We start from the raw sequence: 25,839 nt of genomic DNA on the forward strand, positions 1-25,839 counted from the left end.
TAACAAAATCACCATGTGTGTCAAAATATGGCTCCAATCCCAAACAAAGGCCCGTTTGTCATAGCCATGTTCATTACATAAAATTTTATTTCCCCACATTGTTGGAACAGTTTCTTGGTATTGTTGTAGTTGGGTTTGCCCCTTTTTATTGTAGCGGGGTTAACCCACGATTAGCCAGAGAATGGGACACATCAATACTCTCATCGCTACAGTTTCACTGTGGAAAGTCTGCATTTCCAGTTTTTCAGAAATAGCTGAGACGCGGTCCCCATCCTCCCTACCTGCACTTTTCACCGCAGTTTATACATGGGGTTTGGACGTAGTTCCATGTTTAGGTGTCTTAGATTTCAAATCAAATTTCCTTAGTTTTATTAGGGTTTACCAGTATCAAACTTCATTGACTTTCCACCCAATAGACTGAGACAGAAAGGTAGACAGATGTACTATGGCACCACTAATGGGGGTTTCTGTGTTTCTCTGAAACCCAACTCAAATAGGCTCGAGAAAGAGAGAATGATGGGGAAGTTGCTGTAAAATGCAGCTCAACTGTGTGTTGTTTCCCTGAACAAATGATCTCTGTGAGACATTGAATTATAACGTATGGGTGTTTCATCCAGTTGCACTGTTACGGTTTGGGAGGCTGGCAGTCTTCCTCTCCTCAGGCAGGGTCCCTTTCATCTCCCAGGTGACCTGCGCCACCTGAGAAGCAGGCCCTTCAGTGTCGCACCGTCATGGCTGTGGAGCTTCTTAGTTCATCACCACTCTCCCTTGCTGCTCTGTGGGTCTGAGGTTCTGACTGAAACCTGAGTCTCCACCGGGTATTTAGAACAGAACAGACGCAGCAACTCAAGCCCTGGAGGTGACAGAAGCACAAAGCAAGGAGCCTTGCAGGAAGAGACCCTCTTAACAACTGTGCTTGGGTTTTGCACGATCCTCTAATTTTCCTGGTCCTCTTTTCCCATCTCATTTCCCCTAAGTCCAAGTCTGTCATTGCAAGCTGAAGGCCGATCTACTCTCTGCCCACCATCCCCATGTGTCTGCTCAGTCCCAGGCCCGCCTCTTCCTCAAAAGCAGCACCTTTATTATTTCCATGGGCCTGTCTGGCTCCACCTCCAGCCTCCTCCAGTGGGTAGGGGAGACGAGGCCGTATTACCTCCAGGACCTGGGCGGGGTGGGCTGGGCTGAAAGGGGGGAGGGAGGTGGGACTGCAGCGGGAACCTCGGCCACCTTTCCCGCGCGCTTACCGTCAATTTTGTCTGTTCACTTCCAGTATTTCTATATTGCTTCCCTGCAATCTCCCTCCTTGGGCTCTTCCCGCAGATCAACACTTTCTGCATCTATCTTTTGGAGCAAATTGACATGCTGTTTTTTGGAGGTTCTGGTAAGTCTTGTTCATTCTGTTTGTCCTGTAAAAAAGTCTGAAGTTCAGATAAGGGCTAAATAGCCTCAGGCATGGAATGAGATCTGGACAGTTAGGTGTTCTTTGTCCTGAGCCTTTAAAGGACTTCAGCTCCGGTCGGTCAGGTTGATGGTGGGCCCTTCTAGATTCATTCACCCAAATTGAAAGTGGTCCACCCAGCTTGACACAAGCGGAAAACAGGGAAGCGTAGAATTCCATGAGCTTTGCACTAGGTTTAAGGCTCTTCTTACTATTCTTTGGAAAAGCTGTATGTGTGACTGTGTGTGAATGTGCGTGAGTGGAGGCGAGTGTGTGCGCCGTGTGTATTTGAGCATGTACATGTCTGAGTTAGTCTGGGGGCGTGTGCGTGTGACGTTGTGAGTGTGTGTGACATTGTGAGTGTGTGTGGTGTGCGGGCCTGTACAGACAGGTGACCTATGTCCTTTCATTTGGTGTGTACTTTAGATTCCAACCAAGGTGGATAAAGCTTCATCTAATGCTTACTTGGAGACTTTACCCAGATTGCTTACCTTTAAAGTTTACTCTTTTCTAAATGGAGACTAACATGCTGATCTCATAGCGTTGCTGTAAAGATTCCATGAAATCTGTACATAAAGCACAAGAGCGTAGAGGGCAATTAATTACTGCTGCCACCTCCTTGTACACACACAGACACACACACACTCACACACACAGGAGCGCTTTCTTGTTCTTTTTATCTATCTATCTATCATCCATCTCCCTCTGTCCTTATCTCTGTCTCCATCTCTTTCTCCATCCCCATCCCCATCTCCGTCTCCATCCCCATCTTTATCTCCATCCCAATCTCCATCTGCATCTCTCTCCTTTCTTCTGTTGAAATCGCCGTCCCTGATCTTTCCTGGGCCAGCAGCTTCCAACTGTAAGCAACAAGGTCTCCCCACCTCCACACTGACTGGTTCACACAGCCTTCCAGGAATGTTATCAAAAGTTCTTTCTATCTGTGGTCCTCCTGAGTTGTTAGTTAACGGTCAGTGTCTTTCTTGTACTAAGAGTCACCCAGGGCTTTTTGACTGCCCCGTAGATTGATTTTTTGCCCCTTTCACAGGCATTTTGCATTTGAAAGCTACAAACTTCATTTCTTCTTCTTTTTTAAAAAATTTTTATTGGAGTATAAGTTGATTTACATACAAACTTCATGTCTTGCAACATTTACTGACCGTGAGACTTGCCAATCTAGAAGGGAGCTCTTGACGTTTGTGTTCCAGCTGTTTCAGGGATGCTGTCGGCCGTTTACAGCGTGGCCCGGAGTGCTTCCGCCGCAGCTGTGCTGCACGTGTTCTGCTTCAGCGCCGTGAAGGTAGGTATGAGGCCCAGGGCCTTCCTCTCACATCCACTGAATTAACTGTATTTTAAGTAAACAAATGTCTCCTCCAATTTCAAGAGAAATGGGATCTGAGCACATTAGGAATAAGAGGGCCTGGCGGATGAAGCCTCAGTGGTTTGGAAGATGCATTGAGATACCCGATTAGCCACGGAGCACAAAGCCCACCTAGTCTGCCCCCCTGCCCCCTCCAGGTGTCTGCCTGGCTTGGTCAGTTACTGACACTGGGCGGGGCTTCTGCTTAACATGGTAAAGGGATACAGTTGCATCAAGCTTTATGGACAGAGAACAGGCATGGCTATGACAGTAAAAAATTTTAGAATCCAGAAAACAGATGGACCATAGATTTATCCAGATGGAGAAAGTTAAAACCCAGCCTGGCAGCAAGGGAAACCTACGATGATGAAAAAACAAGATAAGCATTAACTTCAGGAAAACAGCAAGAGGTATCAGAAAAGCAAATGGTGCATGCGTAGCTGAGCTGTGAATAATATTTTGTATCTGTGGCAATCTGAATAAGAGTTATAACGGTAATGGCAGAATGGGGGAGGTGAATGTGTGTGTGTGTGTTTGTGTGCATGCGTGTGCCCCTCTTGGGGAGGTCTTTTTTTTTTTTTTAACATTTTTATTGGAGTATAATTGCTGTACAATGGTGTGTTAGTTTCTGCTTTATAACAAAGTGAATCAGCTATATGTATACATATATCCCCATATCCCCTCCCTCTTGCGTCTCCCTCCCACCCTCCCTATCCCACCCCTCTAGGTGGTCACAAAGCACTGAGCTGATCTCCCTGTGCTATGCAGCTGCTTCCCACTAGCTATCTATTTTACATTTGGTAGTGTATATATGTCAGTGCTACTCTCTCACTTCGTCCCAGCTTACCCTTCCCCCTCCCCGTGTCCTCAAGTCCATTCTCTACGTCTGCGTCTTTATTCCTGCCCTGCCTCTTGCGGAGGTCTTTTTTTTTTTTTTTTTTAAGGTTTTTAAAATAACATTTATTTCTTAAAGTTAGCATGTGCATAATAGGAAATCAAAGAACACAAGAAGCAAAAAACAAAGTCATCCATCGTCACAAGTCTTGGGGAGGTCTTAATCTTGTCTTCCACATTAGAAAGTCAGCAAATAATATCTGAAGTTGAAAAAAAATCAAGAAGTAACAAAACAAGCATGTTATCTGGAAATATGGAAGTAAAGAGATGATGAAACAGGTGAAAGTCCCTGCCTTTGGGAAGCAGGAGTTGGAGCAAGGAGATGAATGGTGTGGGCAGAGGACCACTGCTGTTCATCTAGGCACGCAGAACTGCAGAAGGGCCATGAAGTCTGAAAACAAAAGCACATATAACGTGTTCAGGGGCATCTTCAATCAGTAAAAAAGTAATTAATTTATAGTATACATATTTCTTGACTTCATGGACACCCTGCCTTTAACGTGTTACACCACAAGTACCTCTTTGATAAAATAAAAATTAAATGTAAAAAAGTAAATAATATATGTTCCAAAGGGTTTTAAATATATATTATATGACATTTATTAATTAACTTTTTAAAAGATTAGCTTAAAATCCTATTAAACTCATCAATGTCAGTGGCAGAAAGATAATTGTTTATTCCCCTTTGTGGAAGAGAGGAATTCAACAATATTATCTTCTGATGCATCACAGTTGAATTTCTCTGGGGTAATCAATGGCATAATTCCCTCCCTCACTCCTTCCATCCTCTTCATGTGGATATTCTTTTTTTACACTAAAAAAAGAGAGAGGAGAAGGATCTTTTTTCTAGTACACAACGGTAATGTACATGCTTCTGGTGGCTCTGTTTGTTACCACATTTATACTGTCATGTAGAACAACAATTATATAATTAATCAGTGTTTCTGCGTTCTTTCCTTTTGAAATACATTCCTTTATTCTGTCACAAGACCCCAGGTATTTCATTCAGGAAAACTCCTTAGGTATTTTCTGAAAACCTCTTTCACCTGCCCTTTGTTAAAATGACTGCCCATAAAATTTTGGGGCACAAACTTTTCCCTTACAGGACCCTTTATAATTTGCTCTGTTGTGTTCCAGTCTCTTTTTGTTTATATATTTATTTTTTATTAATTATTTGAAAGTCTGGTTCATTGAGATATAATTTGTATGCTGCAAAATTCAAGTTTTTAATATATATAATTTGGTAAGTTTTGATAAATGTATATAGTCATGGAACCAATGCCACGATCAAGTTATAGAATATTACCAACTCACAGGTCCTATTGTATCCCTTTGTGGTCTGTCTCTTCTCCCTATGCCAACCTTTGACCACCACTCATCTGATTTTTATGCTTATATGTTTTAAAAATCAACTTTATACAATAAAATGCACTAGTTTTAAATGTGCAATTAGATGAATTTTGATGAACGTGTCACCATCACAGTCATGATGTAGAACAATTCTACCACCACCACATTTTTCTTCATTCCCCTCCCCAGGCGCAGGTTCCTGCAGCCACTGATCTGCTCTCTGTCATTGTAGTTCGCTTTTTCTAGAACTTCACATAAATGGAATTATGCAGTATGTAGCTTTTGGAGCACTTCTTTCAATTAGTGCGATGCTTCTGAGATCCAACAGTGTGTCAGTAGTTTGTTTCTTTTTTATTGCTGAGTAGCATTTCTGTGGTTATTTCCAGTTATTGAAAATTATGAATAATATATATATATGCATATAACTTTATAAGAAACTGCCAAACTGTTGTCCATAGTGTCAGTACTGGTTTCCATTCCCCCTATAATCTTTGAGATTTCCAAGTGTTCCACATTCTTTCTAGCACTTAATGTTGTCAGTTTTTAAAAGTAGTAGCCATTCCAGCGTGTGCTAGTATCTAACTACGGTTTTAATTCATATTTCTCTAATAATGATTGTTGTCGAGTATGTTTTCATACGCTTGCTTGCCATTTGTGAAAGATCATTGATGAAAAATCTGTTAAAATCTTTTACTCATTTTAAAATTGTATCGTATGCTTTTATTATTAAGATAGGAGTGTTTTACATATTCTGGATATAAGTTCTCGATCAAATATATATTGCTCATATATTTTTTTCTAGTTCATGGCTTGTATTTCCATTTCATTGACGTTACATTTCAAAGAACAGAAGTTTTAAATTATAGTGAAGTTAAATTTATAAGTTATTCATTTTACGGTTTGTACTTTTTATGTTCTATCTAAAAATATTTACCTAACGCAAGGTTACAAATATTTTTTTCCTAAAAGTTTTGTAGTTGTAGCTCTTACGTTTAGATCTATGATCCATTTTGAGTTGATTCGTGTGTATGAGATGAGGTAAAGATTGAGATTCACTAGCACAGTTGTTGAAAAGACTAACCTTTCCCCATTGAATTACCTTGGAAACATTGTAAAAGATCAGTTACTGGCTACTGGTTTATGGTCCAACATGTAAGGAGTTTGGGAGTTATTACACCATCCTAAGAATAAGTGAAAAGCTGACCAAACTGAAAAAAACAGAAAGCTCTTCTTAGATCCATCAGAGAAGGGAGGCTGCAGGGCAAATTCCTGCTTCCAAAACTGGAGAGACAGACAGGTAAATACAGAGGAACAGGAACCCAGGAGCAGAAACCTCTATGGGAACCAGTACCAGGGGTAGGAAAACCTGAACAGTGATTGACAGATTGCTGGCGCCTAAGTGTAGACAAGTCTGAGGGTTAATAACTCCAGGTGAATCCAGTCATCAGGGAGCCCCACACTTTTGTGAGTTTCACCCCCACTAGCTCAACCAGGTTGTCAACAGTGAATGTTGGAGAAAAACCCCTTCCTGCCTTCCGCAGGTAGAGGGGAGAGTAACCATTTTGAAATATACCAGAGCATTCTGTTCTTCTTAACGAAGCCTGCCTCAAGATTTTACTGGAGCCTAAACTATTGAGATTTTTTTCAGAGCCTAACTTACCTGGAGGAGGGGAAATACCAAACTCCAGTTTGGCTCCAGCCTTCCATGTGAGGGAAGGGAAATACCCAGCTCCAGCCTAGTCCTTTCAAGTCATTCTGTTCCACCTAAGGTGGGGGTGGGACTCAGAAGCACTTGTGAAGTTCACAGTCCAGAGACACAGGGTCACCAAAAGACAGAGAACTAATCCCAGGACTGTAGAATACCTCTTCCTTCACACGTTAATACCGCATCACTAAAGGTCTGTTTACCATAGTTCCTTTTACCTGTTAGGTCATGTCTGGCTACCAAGGAAAAAATTACAAGGCATACTAAAAAGCAAAAAACACAGTTTGAAGAGAAATAACGAGCATCAGAACCAGACCTAGGTATGGCAGGATATTGGAGTTATCAGACTGGGAATTCAGAACAGCTATGATTAGCATGCTAAGGGCTCTAATGGATAAAGTGCACAGCAGGCAAGAGCAGATGTGCAATGCAAGCAGAGAGGTGGAAATTCCAAGAAAGAATCAAGAGGAAATGCTGGCGATCGAAAACACTGTAACAGAAATGAAGAATGCCCTCGAAGGGCTTATAAGCAGGCTGTATATGGCTGAGGAAAGAATTTCTGAGCTTAAGGATAGGTCAATAGAAACTTCCAAAATGGAAAATCAGCGTGAAAAAAAACTGAAAAAACCTCCAGAATATGCAAGAACTGTGGAACAACTATAAAAGGTATAACGTGTAATGGGAATACCAGAGGAGAAGAAAGAATGGTACAGAATATGACTGAGAATTTCCCCAAATTAATATCAGACACCAAATCACATATCCAGGAATCTCAGAGAACACCAAGCATGATAAATGCCAAAAAACTACAGCCATGCATATTATATTCCAGTTGCTAAAAATCAAAGATAAAGAAAAAAATCTTGAAAGATACCAGAGGATAAGAACACCTTGCCTATAGAGGAGAAAGGTAAGAATTGCATCTGACTTCTCCTCAGGAACTGCTATAGACTGAACTGTGTCTCCCCAAAATTCCTATATTGAAAACCCTAACCTCCAATATGATGATATTTGGAGATGGGGCCTTTGGAAAATAGGTTTAGATGAGGTGATGAGGGTGGGATCCTCATGATGGGATTAGTGCCCTTATAAGAAGAGAAGAGACACCAGAAGTCTCTCTGTGAAGACACAGAGGAAATGCAGCTGTCTGCAAGCCAGGGAACCTTCACTAGCACCTGGCCATGCTGGCAACATAATCTCTGACTTGCAGCCTTCAGAACTGTGCGAAATAAATGTCTGTTGTTTAAGCCACCCGGTCTATTTATTGTACTTTTTTATGGCAAGCTGAACTGAGTAAGATAGAAACAATGCAAGCAAGACAAGAGTGGAATAAAATAGAAAGTGTTGAAAGTAACACGCACACACACACACACATCTAGAATTCTGTACCTTGCAAAATTATCTTTCAAAAGTGAAAGATAAATGTAGACTTTCTTGGACAAATAAAAATTGAGGAATTTTCTTGTGACTAGACCTGCCTGGGGAGAAAATATTTGCAAAAGACATATCTGATAAAGTACTGTTATCCAAAAAATATACAAAAAACTTTAAAAACTCAACAATAAGAAGCACTTAACTAAAAGTAGACAAAAACCTGAATAGGCACCTCACCAATGAAGATGTGCAGATGGCAAATAGGCATATGAAAATATGCTCAACGTCATATGCCATTAGGGAACTGCAAATTAAAATGACAATAAGATACTAATACACACCTATTAGAATGGCCAAAGTTCAGAACCCTGACAACAAATGCTGACAGGCATGTGGAGCAACAGGAACTCTCACTTATTGCTGGTGGGGATGCAAAATGATATAGCCATTTTGGAAAACAGTCTGGTAATTTCTTACAAAGTAAACATACTCTTACCATACAATCCAGCAGTTGTGCTCCTTGACCCTCTTTGAAAACTTAGGTTCACACAAAAACCTGCACACAAATGTTTATAGTGGCTTTATTTAATAATTGCCAAAAACTTGGGAACAATCAAGATGTCCTATAGCAGGTGAACAGATAAACAAACTGTGGGGCATTCAGACAATGGAATACTATTCAACATGCCCCCCTCAGACACACATCCCCAAATAAAGTATCACGCCATGAAAAGACTTGGAGGAATCGTAAATGAATATTTCTAAGTTAAAGGAGCTAATATAAAAAGGCTACATATTGTAAGATTCCAGCTATATGACATTCTAGAAAAGACAAAACTTTCTGCATCTACTGAGAAGATCATACCAATCTTTTTTTAGTCTGTTGACAGGGTGAATTACATTGGTTCACTTTTAAGTGTTGAATCAATGTTGCATTTGAAAGGTGAACCCCAGTTGGTCATGATGTATTATCTTTTTTATAGTTTGCTCAATTTTATTTACTAATATTCTGTTGAGAAATACTGTGTCTGTGATCATGAGGTTTCTAGTTCTCTAGTTTTCTTTCCTAGTAATGCTTTGTCTTATTTTGTTATAAGGTAATGGGCTCATAAAATGTGTTGGAAGGCATTTCCTTCTAAATTCTAAAAGAGTTTATATAGAATCGGTATTATATATTTTATAAGTGATAGAATTCATAAGTGAAGCCATCTGAGCCTGGAATTTTCTTCATGGGAAGGTTTTAAACTATGAATTCAATAAATATCAAGTTATTCAGATTATCTAATATTGAAATAGTTATTTCCTTCAAGGAATTTGTCTATTTTCTCTACATTTTCTAATTATTGGCATATATATTATACTTTCAAGGTCCATAGTGTTTGTAGTGATGTCTCCTCTTTTACTGCTAACATTGGTAATTTGTGCCCTCTCTTTTTTTTCCTGATCAGTTTGGCTAGGGGCTTATTAATCCTTTTGAACTTTTTATATAATAAGATTTGAGTTTATTGTTTTTATTTTTTATTTCCATTGATTTCTGCTCTTATCTTTATTATTTCCTTCTTTTTGCTCACTTTCGTTATAATTAGTTCTTTTCGTCCTTATTTTTTTTAAGAAGGAACATACATTATTTTATACTCTCATTGAACAATCAATTATCTTATAAAGGCCTTAAAAATATAAGGAGAAAAGTATCTGTTTTATTTACCTTGCTTTTTACAATTCCCATTAATGTACATTGCTTTGTGTAGATCCATCTTTCCATTTGGTATCATACTCCTGTCTGAAGAACTTTCTTTAACAAAACTTGTAGTGTAAGTCTACTGGTAGTGAATTCTTGCAGCTTTTGTCTGAAAAATTCCTCATTTTTGCCTTCATTTTTGAAGGTATGTTCACTGGTATAGAATTCTGGGTTGACAGCTTCCTTTTTTCCCTTTCAATACTGTAGATATGTTGGCACATTTTCCTGGATTGTATAATTTCTGATCAAGATCTGCCGTTATTCTAATGTTTGTTCCTCTGTCAGTAATGTTCTTTTTTCTGTGGCTACCTTCCAGATTTTCTCTTCATCTTTTGTTTTCACCAATGTGAAAGTGATGTGACTAAGTATATGATGTTTATTTTTATTTTACTTAAGGTTCTCTGAGCTGTTTTTGAACTTTTTTTCAATTGATATTTCCAAATCCTCAGCCATTATCTCTTGAAATATGTGTTCTGCCTTGTTCTGTTTTTCTTTTCTTCTTGGGCATTCAATTATATGCATATGTTAGACTGTTTTAATAGTGTTCCATGTCTTTCAGATGCTATGTTCTTTTTTCCCACTGTTTCTCCTTTGGCTTTTCTTTTGAATAATTTTCATTGACCTTCTTTAAAGTCACTTATTCTTTCCTGTGCTGTATCTAGTCTGCTGGGAAAGTCAGCAAAGGAATTGAAAAAAAAATCTCTTATATCATGTGTTTTAATTTACTCCTAGCATTTCAGTTTGACTCCTATATATAGTTTGTCTCTCTTTCGAAATTACCCATCTGTTTTTGAATACTGTCCACCAACCCCTTGATCTTTTGACATTAATTATAGTTATTTTGAAGGTAAGATTTTGTAAGGTGCCTGTAGTTTTCTTGTCAGAGTGTGACCATACTCTTGTGAATTTTTACATTTGACATGGAACTGTCATTCATCAGTATTTAGTTTTGAGGAGAACAAGAGTGAGACCAACTTTAATTTTCCCAGAATTCTTGTATAAATCTTTCTTATCATCTAAACTTAAAAAAAAAAAAAAGCCATAGATGATGACTAGACTAGACTTGGACCTCTTTCTTTAAGTTTTCTGGAACACCGTGAACACTTTTCATATTGAAGGCTCTTACAAATAGTTAAAGTTTCTCCCTCTTATTTTTTGATAATGATATTTTTGATTTTGTTTACATGGTCTGTTTTAAATTTTTTTATAATCTTTTTTTGTTGTGTATGTTTGCCGTTCATGTCTCTCATTGCTGTTTTCGTGGTCTACTTCTCTTTATATTGTTCCTTTGTGTTCTCGTATGGTATCTAGAGTTTCTTATTTCAACAACAACAAGAACAACCACAAAAACAACAACAAATATTTGTTGGGCAATTATCATGTACCAGGAACTTTCCATTTCGTAGCAACGTACTGAAACTGAATAGTGAGTCACAGCTGCCCCAAACACACAGGTCTCATCATACCCTATCATCTCTTCTACCCGACCCATGATTACATGTGTTTATATCATCTATCTGCTCAGGTGGACATTTGATTTGTGACCCCTGTCTGGTAGTCAAGCAGAAACTGAGCTGACTTCTGTCAGAAAAATTTAAGGCTCCCTGACCAAATCTTTCTAGAGGTACCTCAGGTTTAAAATACAGGAAGAGAAAAAAGTGAAACAAAGAATGTTTCAGTAACATACCACCAGTTCAGATATATCTTTCCCCTGGAAAAATATGTTATTCATGGACTTTTAGGTGGTTCTATCAGGAATCTTCATCCCAGGGATATGAATGAGATACCTGGGACAGTGGTTGTCTTTACTTCGTCCTCTTTGCTCCAATATCCCGACCCTTGAACTGACCAAATAAAACCTGTTGCCTCCAATACAGCCGAGGGGTCCAAACGCTGCCATCCACAGATGTCTGAGTCCAGGTATTATGTTGTCTGCCAACCCCGTGGCCTGCCTTAACTCCAGCCCTTCCCCCTCTGATTTAGTTGATGTCAGCAGGGATTTAGTGAGATCTTTTCCTGCTTACTTCCTCAATACACTTCTGTCTCTCTCTGAAATAGAGAGTGGGAATTTCAGTCGTTTCAGTCGTGTATCAGATGTCAAAATCTTCTTTCAGACTAGTCTCATCTGGAAGATAAGATCCAGCATAAATTCCTCAAAGCCGATGGCTTATGCACAAGTTTTTTCTCTAGTTCCCAGTATAGATTTATGCTTTTTTCTTTTTGAATATTTATTGGACATTTAATGGGAGGAGGAAAGCTAGTTCCCTGTGTTCTTTTTTTTAAAAAAATTTTTATTGGAGTATAGTTGATTTACGATGTTGTGTTAGTTTCTGCTGTACAGCAAAGTGAATCAGTTATACATGTACATATATCCACTCTTTTTAAGATGCTTTTCCCATGTAGGTCATTACAGAGTACTTAGAAGAATTCCCTGTGCTATACAGTAGGTCCTTATTCGTTATCTATTTTATATATAGTAAGTGTTCCCTGTGTTCTTAATGCCATTTTGACCAGGACTCAATACTTCATCCTTCTTTGCAAGCTTGAGCAGCAAATGGTATGTGATGGAAATATTCTTTTCTTTGGTTGATGGAAATGGGAACATGTAAGCTCTCTGTAACTGAAGCAGTAGCTGAACAGTTCATATTCACTGGTAGTCAACATATATTTCTTTGTTTAGAAATGACTTTGCCAGGGACTTCCCTGGTGGCGCAGTGGTTAAGAATCCGCCTGCCAATGCAGGGGACACAGGTTCGAGCCCTGCTCCGGGAAGATCCCACATGCCGCAGAGCAACTAAGCCCGTGTGCCACAACTACTGAGCCCGCGTGCCGCAACTGCTGAAGCCCGCGCGCCTAGAGCCCGTGCTCCGCAACAAGAGAAGCCACCGCAATGAGAAGCCCATGCACCGCAACGAAGAGTAGCCCCCGCTCGCCGCAACTAGAGAAAGCCCGTGCACAGCACTGAAGACCCAACGCAGCCAAAAATAAATGAATAAATTAATTAAAAAAAAGAAAAAAAGAAATGACTTTGCCAGGTACTATAGTGATATGAGAGGAGAAACAGTCAGTTTTTTCTCCTCAGGAGTTTAACATTCATCAAAGCTGATGACGTGCTGTGGATGATCAGAAAAGAGAAAAGCCATCAGAGGAGGTGGTTGCTTAGTGCAGCCTTCAAACGTTTTGCAGTTGGGCTGAGAACCTTGCCATCGACTATGCAGTCAAGCGTGTGAAACAGTTTCATCCGAGTTAGGAATGAATGATCACGGCAGATGGAGGAGATGGTAAGGATATTAACCTACTGATGGTGAAGGAGAGGGGTGACTGGATATGTGAGTAGGATATATCAAAGTCACGGACAGTCTTTCATGCAAGGCTAAAAGTGTATGTTTTTGGTGCATTGGGTATCATGTGCATCACAAGAATACTGGTTGCCTGAAAGGAACTTATAGCAAAAAGAGGTCATCAGCTCTAAGGGTGTTGAATGCCATAGACCAGCTGATGGCCTCTGCTGTGATGGAAACACGGGGTTAAAAAGTTCCCAGTTGACGTCCCAAGTCACTCCATGAGTGGTCAGACCAAAAACGTTACTTCCAGATTCTCCGTCAGCTGTCTCACCGCTAAATCATAACTGTTTACTCTAAATCTTTCATTTATGATGAACCTTTGTCTCATGCTTCATGCTTTTGGGCAGGTAAGCCTCATTTGATAGTAAAAAATAATTCATTGATAATAGAATCATGGTTGAATCTATGGAAGACAGAATATTCTTCCATCCTCAGATGCTTTCCACAAAAGAACAACTCATGGGACTTCTTAGATTAATTCCTAGAGGAGAAGGTGTATGCTCTGAAAAACCCATTTCGTATGACAAGTGTTTTTTTTTTTTTTTGCCACGCTGCACGGCTTGCAGGATCTTAGTTCCCCGACCAGGGATCGAACCTGGGGCCCCCCCGCAGTGAAAGTGCCAAGTCCTAATCACTGGACCGCCAGGGAATTCCGTTTACAAGTGTTGAAGGCTCATTATCAAAAAGTAATGTACGCTCCTGGGATTGTTAAATGACTTTTTCTTGCAAAATTCTTAGAGGGTTTTGGAAGCTGTTGAAGAATCTGGTATTCAAGAAGAAGTTTGTTTGGTTTTTACCTAGCTGTGGGACAGATGCTGTCATTCCCTCACCTCCCCAAGTCCGACTCCCTCCTCATAGCAGACGTTGCTAATTGATCACAGCATTTTTTCTCACTGAGGTCAGCAGGGCTCCGCGACGCCCAGACAGTAGTACAGGCAGCCAGTACCAACTGATCAGAGCTGGTCCAAGAGATAAAATCTATTTACTATCCTGGGCTGAGACTTTTATTTCTGTGTTCCTTTCTGTTTATGGCCTGCCATCAGCGTAAGTCACTGTTGGATAAGAGTTAATAGATTCCACTTTGAAAGCGCGCTGCCAACTCTGTGATGGGACTGAACACTTCAGAGGCTCTGGGGTTTACTTATGTGTTGAAACAGGCTTTTGACCAGGTGAAACTGGGGTACTTTGAAAGATTTATTTAATCTCAAAGAGGTTCTGACTTCCTTGCTCAGCACAGAACAAGCATCACTTGTGGTAAATAGTAGGATCCGTTGTTAGAGAATCTTAACGTTCTATCTATATTTTGAAACACCTTTTAGTTAAAAATAGAGCAGTTTGCATTTCTCCCTTATCATTTTTAAGTCCTGAGTTTTCTAAAGGTCTCAGATAGACTCTCCACTTTAAAAAACAGTGCCTATTAAATTGCTGTGAATTGAATGAATGTGTTTAACAAATTGGCAAGGGCATCCTTAGGAAAAAAGAGAAGCTCACCCACCTTCAACTTAACATACTTATCCAGAGCTGTGATTCCACTTCTTGTTTAACGACGCTTTTGTTTATGACTTTTATGCTTACACTTTTCGCTCCTAGAATTGACTTTTTTTTCCCTTTTATCTCCGCTGCGCCGTGATGGATTGATGGGCCCTTGTGAACAATTTCAGCATGTCAGCTGCCTTCCCAGAGATGTGTTTCTCTATCTGGGTCTTGATATGTATTTACATCCTTGATTTTTATTATTCTCACTTGATAGAAGCAGATTGAGGGACTGGCATTTAATTTTGCTCTCTGGAATATGAATTAGGGGAAGAAATTTTATTCGTCTTTTAATTTCATATTCTTTTTGACTCATCCAGGATGGTAGCAAGTAGCATGTAAATGGACTCCCTCATTGACTTAACTACTTAACTACTACATCACTGTCAAGTGGTGTACAGAAACAACCAGAATATTTGCTCCCTAGAGAAATGGCTCAGTAGTTAATTAGCTGGGCTTTCTATATGTCTGGATAAACCATGATTTCTATTTCTTATTATCCCTTATAAAGAGATTCTATTTTATTGATGGCAAGGGCATCCAGAGGTTGAGGTAAATTATTATAATTTAATGTTTCCCAAGCATCGTTAACAACTGCTATGGGAGAGTTTTCCCCATATTCTTCTAGGTACTACAGGGTTGCAGCTAAGACAATGGCATTTCCCATGCATTCAGGTCTTAAAATCTAATATAAATATAAAACAAACTCATAGTTCTAGAATAGTTTTAGTTCTGAAATAGACCTTACATATCCCCTGTCCCAAATCCTTCATTTTATTACTTAAAATGAGGAAATGGAGGTCCAGAGAGCGATTAAGTGACTTAACATCACACATCGCAGATCCCAGATCTTGTGTCTTTTCAAAAATCTCACTTCTGTGCCATCCTCCCTAGCACATTTGAAGTATAAATATATTTTTCTAGGCAAAAGAACCGTTCGCAGGCATATAAGATACCTTGCAGATTGATGGTACTTTAATTTTCGGAATAATTTCCCAAGTGTTTTCTCATTTGCCCTTTATTATAGCTCCATGTAATACATAAGGAAGATAATAGCATTTCTATATTCCAGTGGTGAATGTGAGCCCAGAGTGCTGACGTTATTTGCCTAAGGGCACATGGCTAATTCACATTGTTTTTTTTTTTCAATTGTAAAATGGATTAGTAATACCTAGTTCATATGAATGTTGTCAGAAGTGAATGAAATTAAATTGATAATATATATAAAGTGTCTAGCTCAAGGGTTTTCATTAAATGGTGTGGTGTGCAGGATTCTGAGATTGCCCCAAGACTCCTGCCCCCTGGTGTGCCCACCCTGTATAATTTCTGCCCCTTGAGTGTGGGCAGGACCCGTGAGTATGATAGGGTGTCCCTCTTGTAATTAAGTTACATCATCTGGCAAAGGTGGAAGGATTTTGAGGTGTAATTAAGGTCCCTAATCAGTTAGCTTTAAGTCAATCAAAAGAGAGATTATCTGGATGGGTCTGACCTAATCAGACAGGCCCTTTAAAAGAAGAACTAGAGGTCAGAGACAGAAGAAACAGCAGACACCGTCCCCGTGGCCTTGAAGAAGTAAACAGCTGTGTTGCAAATAGCCTATGGAGAGGACCACACGTCATAAGGATGGCCTCTCAGATCTGGAGCAGATCCCAGCAAAGCCAGCAAGAAAATTCAGTCCTATAGCTGCAAGAAACTGAATTCTGCCAGCCAGAAGTGAGGTTGGAAGAGGACTCAAGGCTCAGGTAAGACTGCAGCCCTGGGCAACACTGTGAATTCAGCCGGGTGAGACCCCGAGCACAGGAGCCGGTCACGCCCAGATGGCTGATGCAGGACACTGTGAGATCATACTTTGTGTTGTTTAAGCCACTGTTTGTGGGGATTTGTTACACTGCAGTAGAAAACAAATTCAAGTGGAAATTATTATTAGCATTCTTAGTTGACGGTGATGATGTTGATGAACATAATGGTGATAATGCTAATAGTAATACGTCTGAAAACGAAATCCAAGTTTTCATTCACTTTTATTAGATTAGACTCCAGATTATATTTTATGGCTAGAACCATGTCACTTCTAGCTGCAAGGGGATGGGAATTACAAGTCTTTTAGCTGCCTGAGCAGCTAGTAAGGAAGCGATGACTGGTGGGGAAGAAGGGCAGATGGATGTTGGATGGGCAGTGAGTACGTTCGGTCCCATTCCCTTCCTAGAAAGTTAAACACGTGCAGTTGATCTCCAAACCCAGTTAACACTGGATTGTCAGGATCCCCGAGCTAGAGTTGGATGCCTTTGACGGCGGCAGTGGACACTGATTTGGGGGGAAAACAGGAAGAAGAATGGTACCTCAGTTGTTCAAAATGGAATCGCAATTGCTGAGTAAAGTTAAGATCTGGAGTCGGGTTTGGGCAGGAAGCACAGAGTTTGAAAGGGTCAAATCCAAGATACGTAGTGAAATCAGTATTGGTAGGATTCAGTGGCTGTCCAATTTGGAGTGGGGAAGCTGGGTGGACAAGAGAATTCCAGGCCTGCAGTACGAGCAGTGGTGGTCCCAGTAGAGATGGAGGACCATGCTTGTCCTAGCCATGCCAGCAGACGTTTGTCTTCCTTCCAGAGTCCATGGGCAATATTGTCCTTTTGGTGTTCATGTCAATACTTATTTATCCTGAATATAATCAGTTCTGTGGGAAATAGGTACTCCCACAATAGCTAGTACAGTAAAAGCCTCGGTTTCCTCATGTTTAAAATGAGCGATCCCTGCCTTGAAGGTTTGCTATAATCTGACTGTGACAGTGCATGTGAAGTGGCCAGTCAAGCCGTTGCTCGATACATCGGTACTATTATGGTTGTTGTTCTTTGTGTGTACTTTTCTTCACCCCCAGTTTCATCATGAACTCCTGAAGGTCATGATTATGGTTTATATATGCTTCTTTTCATATTCTGCTGAAGGTCCAGTGTTACATAAAAGATGCTGTATAAACTTTGGATTGAGTAAATGCAGATAACTGAGAAGAAGGGTATGAGACGGAAAGTAAATGGCAGCATTTTCCATAAAGTTCGTGTGTGTGTGTGTGTGTGTGTGTGTGTGTGTGTGTGTGTGTGTGTGCGTGCTTATTTATCTATATTTATCTATGTTAGATGGTGCCTGTCAGGTAGCTTTGGATGGTACCTGTCAGTCTTTCTTGCTAGTGAATGAGCTGATTTTCCCCCAATACCTATTCCAAAAAGTAAAACAGTCTTTTTTTAATCTAGCATTTTAGTTATTTTATTTTATTTTATTTCACTGGCCTCACCATACGGCTTGAGGGGTCTTAGTTCCCCGACCAGGGATCGAACCCGTGCCCCCTGTAGTGGAAGCGTGGAGTCCTAATCACTGGACCACCAGGGAATTCCCAGTAAAATAGTCTTGAATCATAAGCATATACTGCTTTTTCACCAAAATGAAAGAAGAGTATGAGGTAAGGAAAACCTGCTTTTAGTAGACAGTGAAGTCTTATTCATCCTATCTGTTATACTGATCATTCGTTTATTTACTGAACACATACTGACTGACTGCTGTGAATTAGGCTCAGTGATAGGCCATGGGGCTGCCCCTCTGGGTGTCTAGGATCTACCAGGAATGTCAGCTGGGGCTGCTACAGGGTGAGCACTGGGTGCTGGGGAGCCCCGAGGGTGCCCGGTGCACGTTTGCAAGTGCCGGCTGGCCGCGTGGTGACCCATGGCCGTGAACTATGAACGGAGTACAGAGTACAAGACTGGGAGACACATATGATCTTGCTGAGTTCTGGAGCTTCAAGGGCACAGATCTCCTTTTACTTAAGTATAAGATTCATGTCGAAATAGTCCTAGAAGTAGGACTTATATCAGAGAGAAGGTGATATGATCTAGATCTTATTTTAGGATGTATGGAAACCTGGATTCAGAAATGCCTGGATATTTAATGGGTTCAGAAAAATCCATTGCTTTTCCCTTAAAAGAAAGTGTGTGAATCTGATATGAAGAGCATAGCAAAGTGAGAACTTGGTCCATTTGCATTCCCTTTATAACCAAACCATCAGGTAGTTTGCCCTGTAGATTCCATCATAGAGATGTCTAAAATTTTGAAGGAAAAAAATGCTGAAACTAGAATTCTCTTCAGAAAGTACTTTTATACAAAGCTGAACTTCCCTGTGTATTTTCATCAAAAGAATTCCCAAATGCATATGAAATCTACCACAGAATTGTAGGACTATTAGTTTTATTTCTACCTCATAAAAATATTTCAAAACCTGTGGGAGTTTTATGAGGCCAGCACTCATCTATCCATATCACTCTCAACTCAGGGACCCATGAGACGCCTCTCAAAGCAATTAGGGATGTTAATTTTAAGCACACTGTCACATGGTATACACTTCATTATCAGTGGGTGATAGATTGTTTAAAACCTTATCTCTCTCCAAAAATAAAATATGTATTTGTGTGCATATGTGTCTGAGTAAATAAATTATATGTATATAGTAAAATTCAAGACTAATGTCAATACATGGATGCTTAAAATATGAAAGTTCTTTTAAAAAATCCACTAGAAATGTCAGTCAGTACTTCCTCTCTTCCTTTCTGCTTCTCTTTGCAGAAATAGACTGAGCACTGAACTAAACCTTTCAGATAAGACACCCAGTGCATTTGATCATTTCGTTTCAGAATCTCTCTTCAGGTCAGTGGTTCTCTTCTTCCTTAAGTGTCAACATTTTCTTCTTTATCCCAAAATAAAAATGAAAATAAAAACATCCTCAAATGCATTCTTTTTACTGTATTTCTGACTCAGCAAGCTCAACTCCTGCTAGAAGTTTGGTTCCTAGGTGCTCCTGCGGCTGGAGAAAGTCCCATCAACCTCCCTGTTGGTCTTTTTTTTTTAATATTTAATTTTATTTATTTTTGGCTGCGTTGGGTCCTCATTGCTGTGCGTGGGCTTTCTCTAGTTGTGGCAAGCGGGGGCTACTCTTCATTGCAGTGCACAGGCTTCTCATTGCAGTGGCTTCTCTTGTTGCAGAGTGCGAGTTCTAGGCTCGTGGGCTTCAGTAGTTGTGGCATGTGGGCTTAGTAGTTGTGGCATGTGGGCTCAGTAGTGTGGCTCGCGGGCTCTAGAGTGCAGGCTCAGTAGTTGTGGCACACAGGCTCAGTAGTTGCGGCTCATGGGCTAAGTAGTTGCGGCACGTGGGCTCAGTAGTTATGGCATGTGGACTCAGTAGTTGTGGCTTGCGGGCTCAGTGGTTGTGGCACGTGGGCTCAGTAGTTGTGGCATGCGGGCTCAGTAGTTGTGGCTCACGGGCTCAGTGGTTGTGGCTCCTTGGCTCTAGAGCACAGGCTCAGTAGCTGTGGCACACGGGCTTAGTTGCTCTGTGGCATGTGGGATCTTCCCGGACCAGGGCTTGAACCCGTGTCTGCTGCGTTGGTAGGCGGACTCTTATCTACTGCGCCACCAGGGAAGGCTCTCCCTGTTGGTCTTTTACAGGATTGCCTCCTGTGCAGGGCACACCTGCCTGAGGAGCCTGGGCAGGGAGACAGGTTTAGGCAGCTCTGGAGGGGGATGCAGGTGGGGTGACTTAGGACTGAACAGCCTGGAGAGGGATCGGGAGATTAAGGAGAAAAGAATGGAAAGAAGGGACAAAGCCATTTTATCTTGCTGTGTTTCCCCGCCACCCTAAATCTTAATTCTGTAAAATGATTCTGAAGAGTTCCTTCTTGTTCTCAGTTTGTTTATTTAGTTGTGTGTGTGTTAAATTGCAGAGATGTTAAAACAGTAGTATGTTCCTACACAATGAAAGCGTAAGGAGAAAAGCTTTTATCAGGTTTCTCTTCCTTCCTTCTTTCTCAGGTGAGCTTGTTTCTTACCTCTCCTTGGAAAATATCTGTGTTTTGAAATAATTTGGGAAAAGGAAATGCTAATGTTTTCCTAATTGTACTTTATTGAATCATCAATGTCTGGAAGTTCTTCCTTAAATTACATCCAGGTTCCCTTGCTGATGTTGAAGCTTATTTCCTTTAGTTTTATCTTCAGAGTCGATGGCGCCCAGCTGCCTCTCTTCCCAGTGTAGAAAATTACGGGTTGATAAACCATAAAGGTCATTTCCTTTCAGTGTATTTTCTTCATGCTTAACTATTTCCCATTCTTTTATCTGTATATCTATATGCTTAACAGTGGTACCTTTAGAACTGCACCCAGCCGTACCCATCCTGCAGCATATCCAGGCCATGCTTGAATGCAGGGTCATGCAACATCGAAGCATTTTACCCTTGCGTGACTTGGAATATGCTCTTCCCAAGTTCATTCCCAATCACTTTTACAATCCAGCTCCTTACTCAGTCCTTCATGGAGCTTCCTCTGAGCTCCTCTCAGATGACTTCTTCCTCTGGGCTATCACCCTACCATGTGTTACAACAAACCCCAACCCAGGCAGTTAACTGAAAAGATGTCTAGCGCTATTGAGTGGGGGATGATACATGAATGAAACAGCCTGTAAAGCTGGAAACTTCTAATTTATAGTGATCCCAAGCCTTTTAATTTTTATTTATTTATTATTTATTTATTTATTTATTTTGGCTGTGTTGGGTCTTCGTGCCTGCATGCGGGCTTTCTCTAGTTGCAGCGAGCAGGGGCTACTCTTCATTGTGGTGCACGGGCTTCTCATTGCGGTGGCTTCTCTTGTTGCAGAGCACGGGCTCTAGGTGCACAGGCTTCAGTAGTTGCAGCACACGGGCTTAGTAGTTGGGGCGCATGGGCTCAGTAGTTGTGGCATGTGGGCTCAGTAGTTATGGCTCACGGGCTCTAGAGCGCAGGCTCAGTACTTGCAGTGCACAGGCTTAGTTGCTCTGCAGCGTGTGGGATCTTCCTGGACTAGGGATTGAACCCGTGTCCCCTGCATTGGCAGGAGGATTCTTAACCACTTCACCAAGCCTTTTGAATGGAAAGTCATGAGATGTCCACATACTGTGCATGGTGAGGTGTACAAGCATTTAGGGAGGTGTAAGATACAGTGCACTGAACCAGGGCTTGGCCGGTCTTGCCACCTTTGGTAAGTCTTTTCCATTCTCCCTGTCTTGTTACTTGACCAATAATTTGGTCAAGGGGTGAGGTTGGCTCAGTTATGAGATCTCTTCCAAATCTAAAATAATCTTTCCTGAAGATAGCATGGTTTTGCAAACTTCGGCATTCTAAACACAAAAAAATAACTCGTGTATATCCAAATAGTCCTTCCTATCCTTGCTTCCCTGAGAAATTTGCCTCCTATTTTATATATTATGTAACTGTATCTGTTGAAAAAATGAACAACGTTAAGAACTTGGAGCTTGAGGGTATTTCTAGTAGTAAGCCTAAGAAGATCCTGGTGGTCTGCCTTTTTACAATCTGCCCAAGCTCAGGTGAGCCCCGTTTCTTTCTAAGAAAGAGTTGTGTGAAGATCGGAGGTTGAGGGAGAAAACACACAAAGCCACAGCTGGAATATGGATTCCTTGCAGTCCTTCACCCCACGCTTCTTCTTGGAAGAAGAAGTACGCCATTCTGGCGTCACCTCACTTTTACATTGTTGAAGAAAATATTCATTCCTTCTGTCCTGTCCCTGCGGCCACAGTGCTGTTCATTCATGTCTAACAATTTATCTTGAAGCTATTGGTTATGCTCAAAGAAATCACATGTATGGAAGGATGAATGTAGACTTTTACTAATGCAGGACAGACTCCAGAAGGAATGCAACAGATTAAAATAACAAATGAGAACTACCCCTAGTAAGGTCTGTCAGTTCAGATTGTGCAACTTGACATAATAATATCAATATCTTGGCAAGGTCAGATTTGCATTTTGTAGAAGACTTCCTGTTTTCTTATTTTCTGTCTGTAGTACAGAAACAGAAGGATACAAGGAATCTACAGAAATCATTGTTTTTCTCTTGGACTCTCAGAGAAGGACGATACTAAAGGTCAATCCTAATCCTTTTCAGGAAATGTGATTTTGTTGCACTCCTCAGTCCTCTTATGTATCTGCTCTGGTCTGCATGTTTGTGTTCCCCTAAATTCATATGTTGAAATCCTAACCCCAAAGGTGATGGTATTAAGAGGTGGGGCCTTTGGAAGGTGATTGGGTCATGAGGATGGCACCCTTATGATTGGTATTAGTGCCCTTCTGAAACAGGCCAGAAAAACGCCCTCTCCCCTTCCATTATATGAAGATATGCCAGCTGTGAACCAGAAGGTGGATTCTCACCAGGCACCAAATCTGCTGGCACCTTATCTTGGCCTTCCCAGCCTCCAGAGCTGTGAGCAGTACATTTCTGCTGTTTATGATATCATATGTCTATGATATTTTGTTATAGCAGCCTGAATCCACTGAGACAGTATCTTAGTAAAGCATATAGTCATAGCAAACATTTATTGAGCATTTTAGACTGGCTACTAAGTATTTTACACACAATATTTCATATAATATTTACACCAACCCTAAGGGGTATTATCTAAGATAAGGAAACTGAGGCTTAAAAGCTTGCGTAGTATCTTTGTGCTAATAATCAGCAGAGCTGGGATTGAAGCTGGCAGTCCTAGCCAGAGCCCATGCTTTTAACTACTGCTCTGCACTGGGCAAGACCAACCTTCTGTGTCTTGAAGATACCTAAATAAAATGATCTGTGCGGTTCCCTTCTTAGGTCTGCATCATAGAGTAAGGCAGTAATGGTTGCTCAAATCCAGGGCATCAGTTCCATGCATGTTTAGTAAGGGCCTTTCAGGGCCTGGACCCTGCACAAGGTGTTCAGAATACACTGGGGTGAAACAGACGTGTCCCTCCTGTCAACGAGCTTGACCATTGGAAAGATCATGGGTTAATCACACAGTCTTTATACAGATCTGTAGTCACAAGCAGAGATAAATGCTGGGAAGTAGAAGGAAGGGGGACAACGTCCCTCTCCTCTAGCCCCAGTGGGAAAATATCTGTTTCCCATTAGATATTTTTACCTCCTGTTCCCTTTTCTACCAACTGCTATTTTAGTAGGTAAAGAGGGAGGGTCCCTCAGTACTAGGAGGGGTAGCTGTCCTTTCACGTTTGTACTGCAGAGATTTAATTAAATAGAGAATAAATGAGAGACGAATTACATAAGGGGTATTGGGTGAATCAAAGTAGGTAAACTTAATTATTTAAATATATTTAGTTTGGCTTTAATTTATTCTCTGCAAAGACCATCCCTCATGGGCGCTCTTTCTTTTCCAATTACTAAAAAACTAACATCGACATACTGCTTTGCAGTGTGCAAGGCCGTTTCAAATCTCATCAAGGCATTGCAGCAATATTTCAAGAAGGGTGTCATTGTCACCTTTTTTTACAGAAGCAGAAGCTGAGCCAATGAGAAGTTAAGTCCCTTCCACAGAATCACTCATTCCAGGAAGTGATGAGCCTGGAATTCACTTCCGCCGATGCGTATTCCCCTGACTTTTTCTTTGTTCCGTGCAGGGACCATTATTTCCATGGTCATGGCTACTAAATCCTCCTCATAGTGATTTTTTTCTAGTGTTTGCATTTTTTATGGGCCGCATGTAAAAGGAAGCCCTCCGTCTTCACGAAATTGTGAACTAAACATGCAGCAGAGGCAAACGCAGAGGAATCAGTGGGAGGAAATAACATTTAGCAGGTTTTTCTCTTTCGGAAAACGTTTTGGCTGTGTTTTTGTAACAGCCGAGTATGAAATGAAAGGGGAGAAGCTGCAGGTGGGTGTCCGGAGCAGGGAGAGGAGGAGCCAACGGGAGGATGGCTGGGGTCAGCTCCATCCACGCACAGCACCCCAGAGCCCAGCTTGGTCCTCGAGAAGCCCCCTGCAGGGGAAGGACCGTGTTCTCCACATTTCTTCTGTGCGGGGCTCCACTTACACGCCACCCCCGGACTCACTGGAGCCTCTGCTTCCTGCCTGGTGAGCACCGAGCACCAGGCACCTCACCGTCCATCACCGTCCATCACAGTCCATCACCGTCCATCACCGTCCATCATCACCGTCCATCACCGTCCATCACCGTCCATCACCGTCCATCACCGTCCATCATCACCGTCCATCACCGTCCATCACCGTCCATCACCGTCCATCACCGTCCATCATCACCGTCCATCACCGTCCATCACCGTCCATCATCACCGTCCATCACCGTCCATCACCGTCCATCACCGTCCATCATCACCGTCCATCACCGTCCATCACCGTCCATCACCGTCCATCATCACCGTCCATCACCGTCCATCATCACCGTCCATCACCGTCCATCACCGTCCATCACCGGTCACACCTTACTGCAATTACCTACGTTCTTCCCTCCCCAGACACCTGTGCTGTCCTCCTCAGGGGTGTGGTCCTTGGCGCCTGCCACGTGGGAAGTGGCCAGTAAATGTTTCACGAATGAACTTTCAAGAAAGAATGAAATTCCCAAGTTCCAGAATAAATTGTCTGTTATTGGGGGTGCTGTTTGAATGAAAAAATTAGTTTTCAGGTCATGAGATACCTTCCCTCTAATAGTCTAATCATTTCTGTGGCATTTCACTGCCTGATCCACATTTGATCTAAGCTACTTAATTTCTTCACCCTCTTTTCTTGCCGAAGCATTTTTTTCCACGCAGGTCATAGAAGACGGACTGGTGTAATCATGAAAACTGAGACCTCATTCTCTCAAGGATAGGTTGATGTGCTAACATTGGTGCCAAGTACAGGGAAGAGATGCAAACTGCCCCTCCTCGGGGAGTCCAGAGGGGGCAAGTCCTACCCATGCCCATAAGAGGAGGGAGATATCTTAAATGCTGAAGTAAACGTGTTTAACGGTGGTTCTGATGCAAGGGGAGAGCTTCTATCTGCCTGGGAAAGCAGGGAGACAGCACCAGGCAGGTGGGGCTTCTTATACTGGGCACTGAAGCATGGGTAGGAGTTCACCAGGCAGAGGGGAGTGGACTGGGGTCAGAGTGGAAGAACTCTCTGGGCAGATGCATCTTTGTGCGTGAAGGCAGGGGGGCCAGGAAGCAACACATCTTTATGGTTTTGCTGCTGTGCATCTACTAAATGTGCAGAAGGAGGCTGAAAAGTTGAACTAGGGCCGGCTCCTAATTGGCTTAGGT

At 41.5% G+C, this 25,839-nt stretch overlaps 1 protein-coding gene across 3 annotated transcripts in view; it reads left to right on the forward strand.

The window, feature by feature from the left end:
- The window catches only part of PCNX2 (pecanex 2), a 291,197-nt gene that overhangs the window by 87,331 nt on the left and 178,027 nt on the right, over positions 1-25,839 (forward strand). For all 3 annotated transcript variants that reach the window (XM_082422950.1, XM_082422951.1, XM_082422952.1), the window contains 2 exons: positions 1,271-1,381; positions 2,647-2,738. In XM_082422950.1, coding sequence (XP_082279076.1) covers positions 1,271-1,381; positions 2,647-2,738 — 203 coding nt within the window. The remainder of the gene's footprint in view (positions 1-1,270; positions 1,382-2,646; positions 2,739-25,839) is intronic.

The sequence above is a fragment of the Balaenoptera physalus genome, assembly GCF_965194825.1.
Source record: "Balaenoptera physalus genome assembly, chromosome: 14".
Lineage (NCBI taxonomy): Eukaryota > Metazoa > Chordata > Mammalia > Artiodactyla > Balaenopteridae > Balaenoptera > Balaenoptera physalus.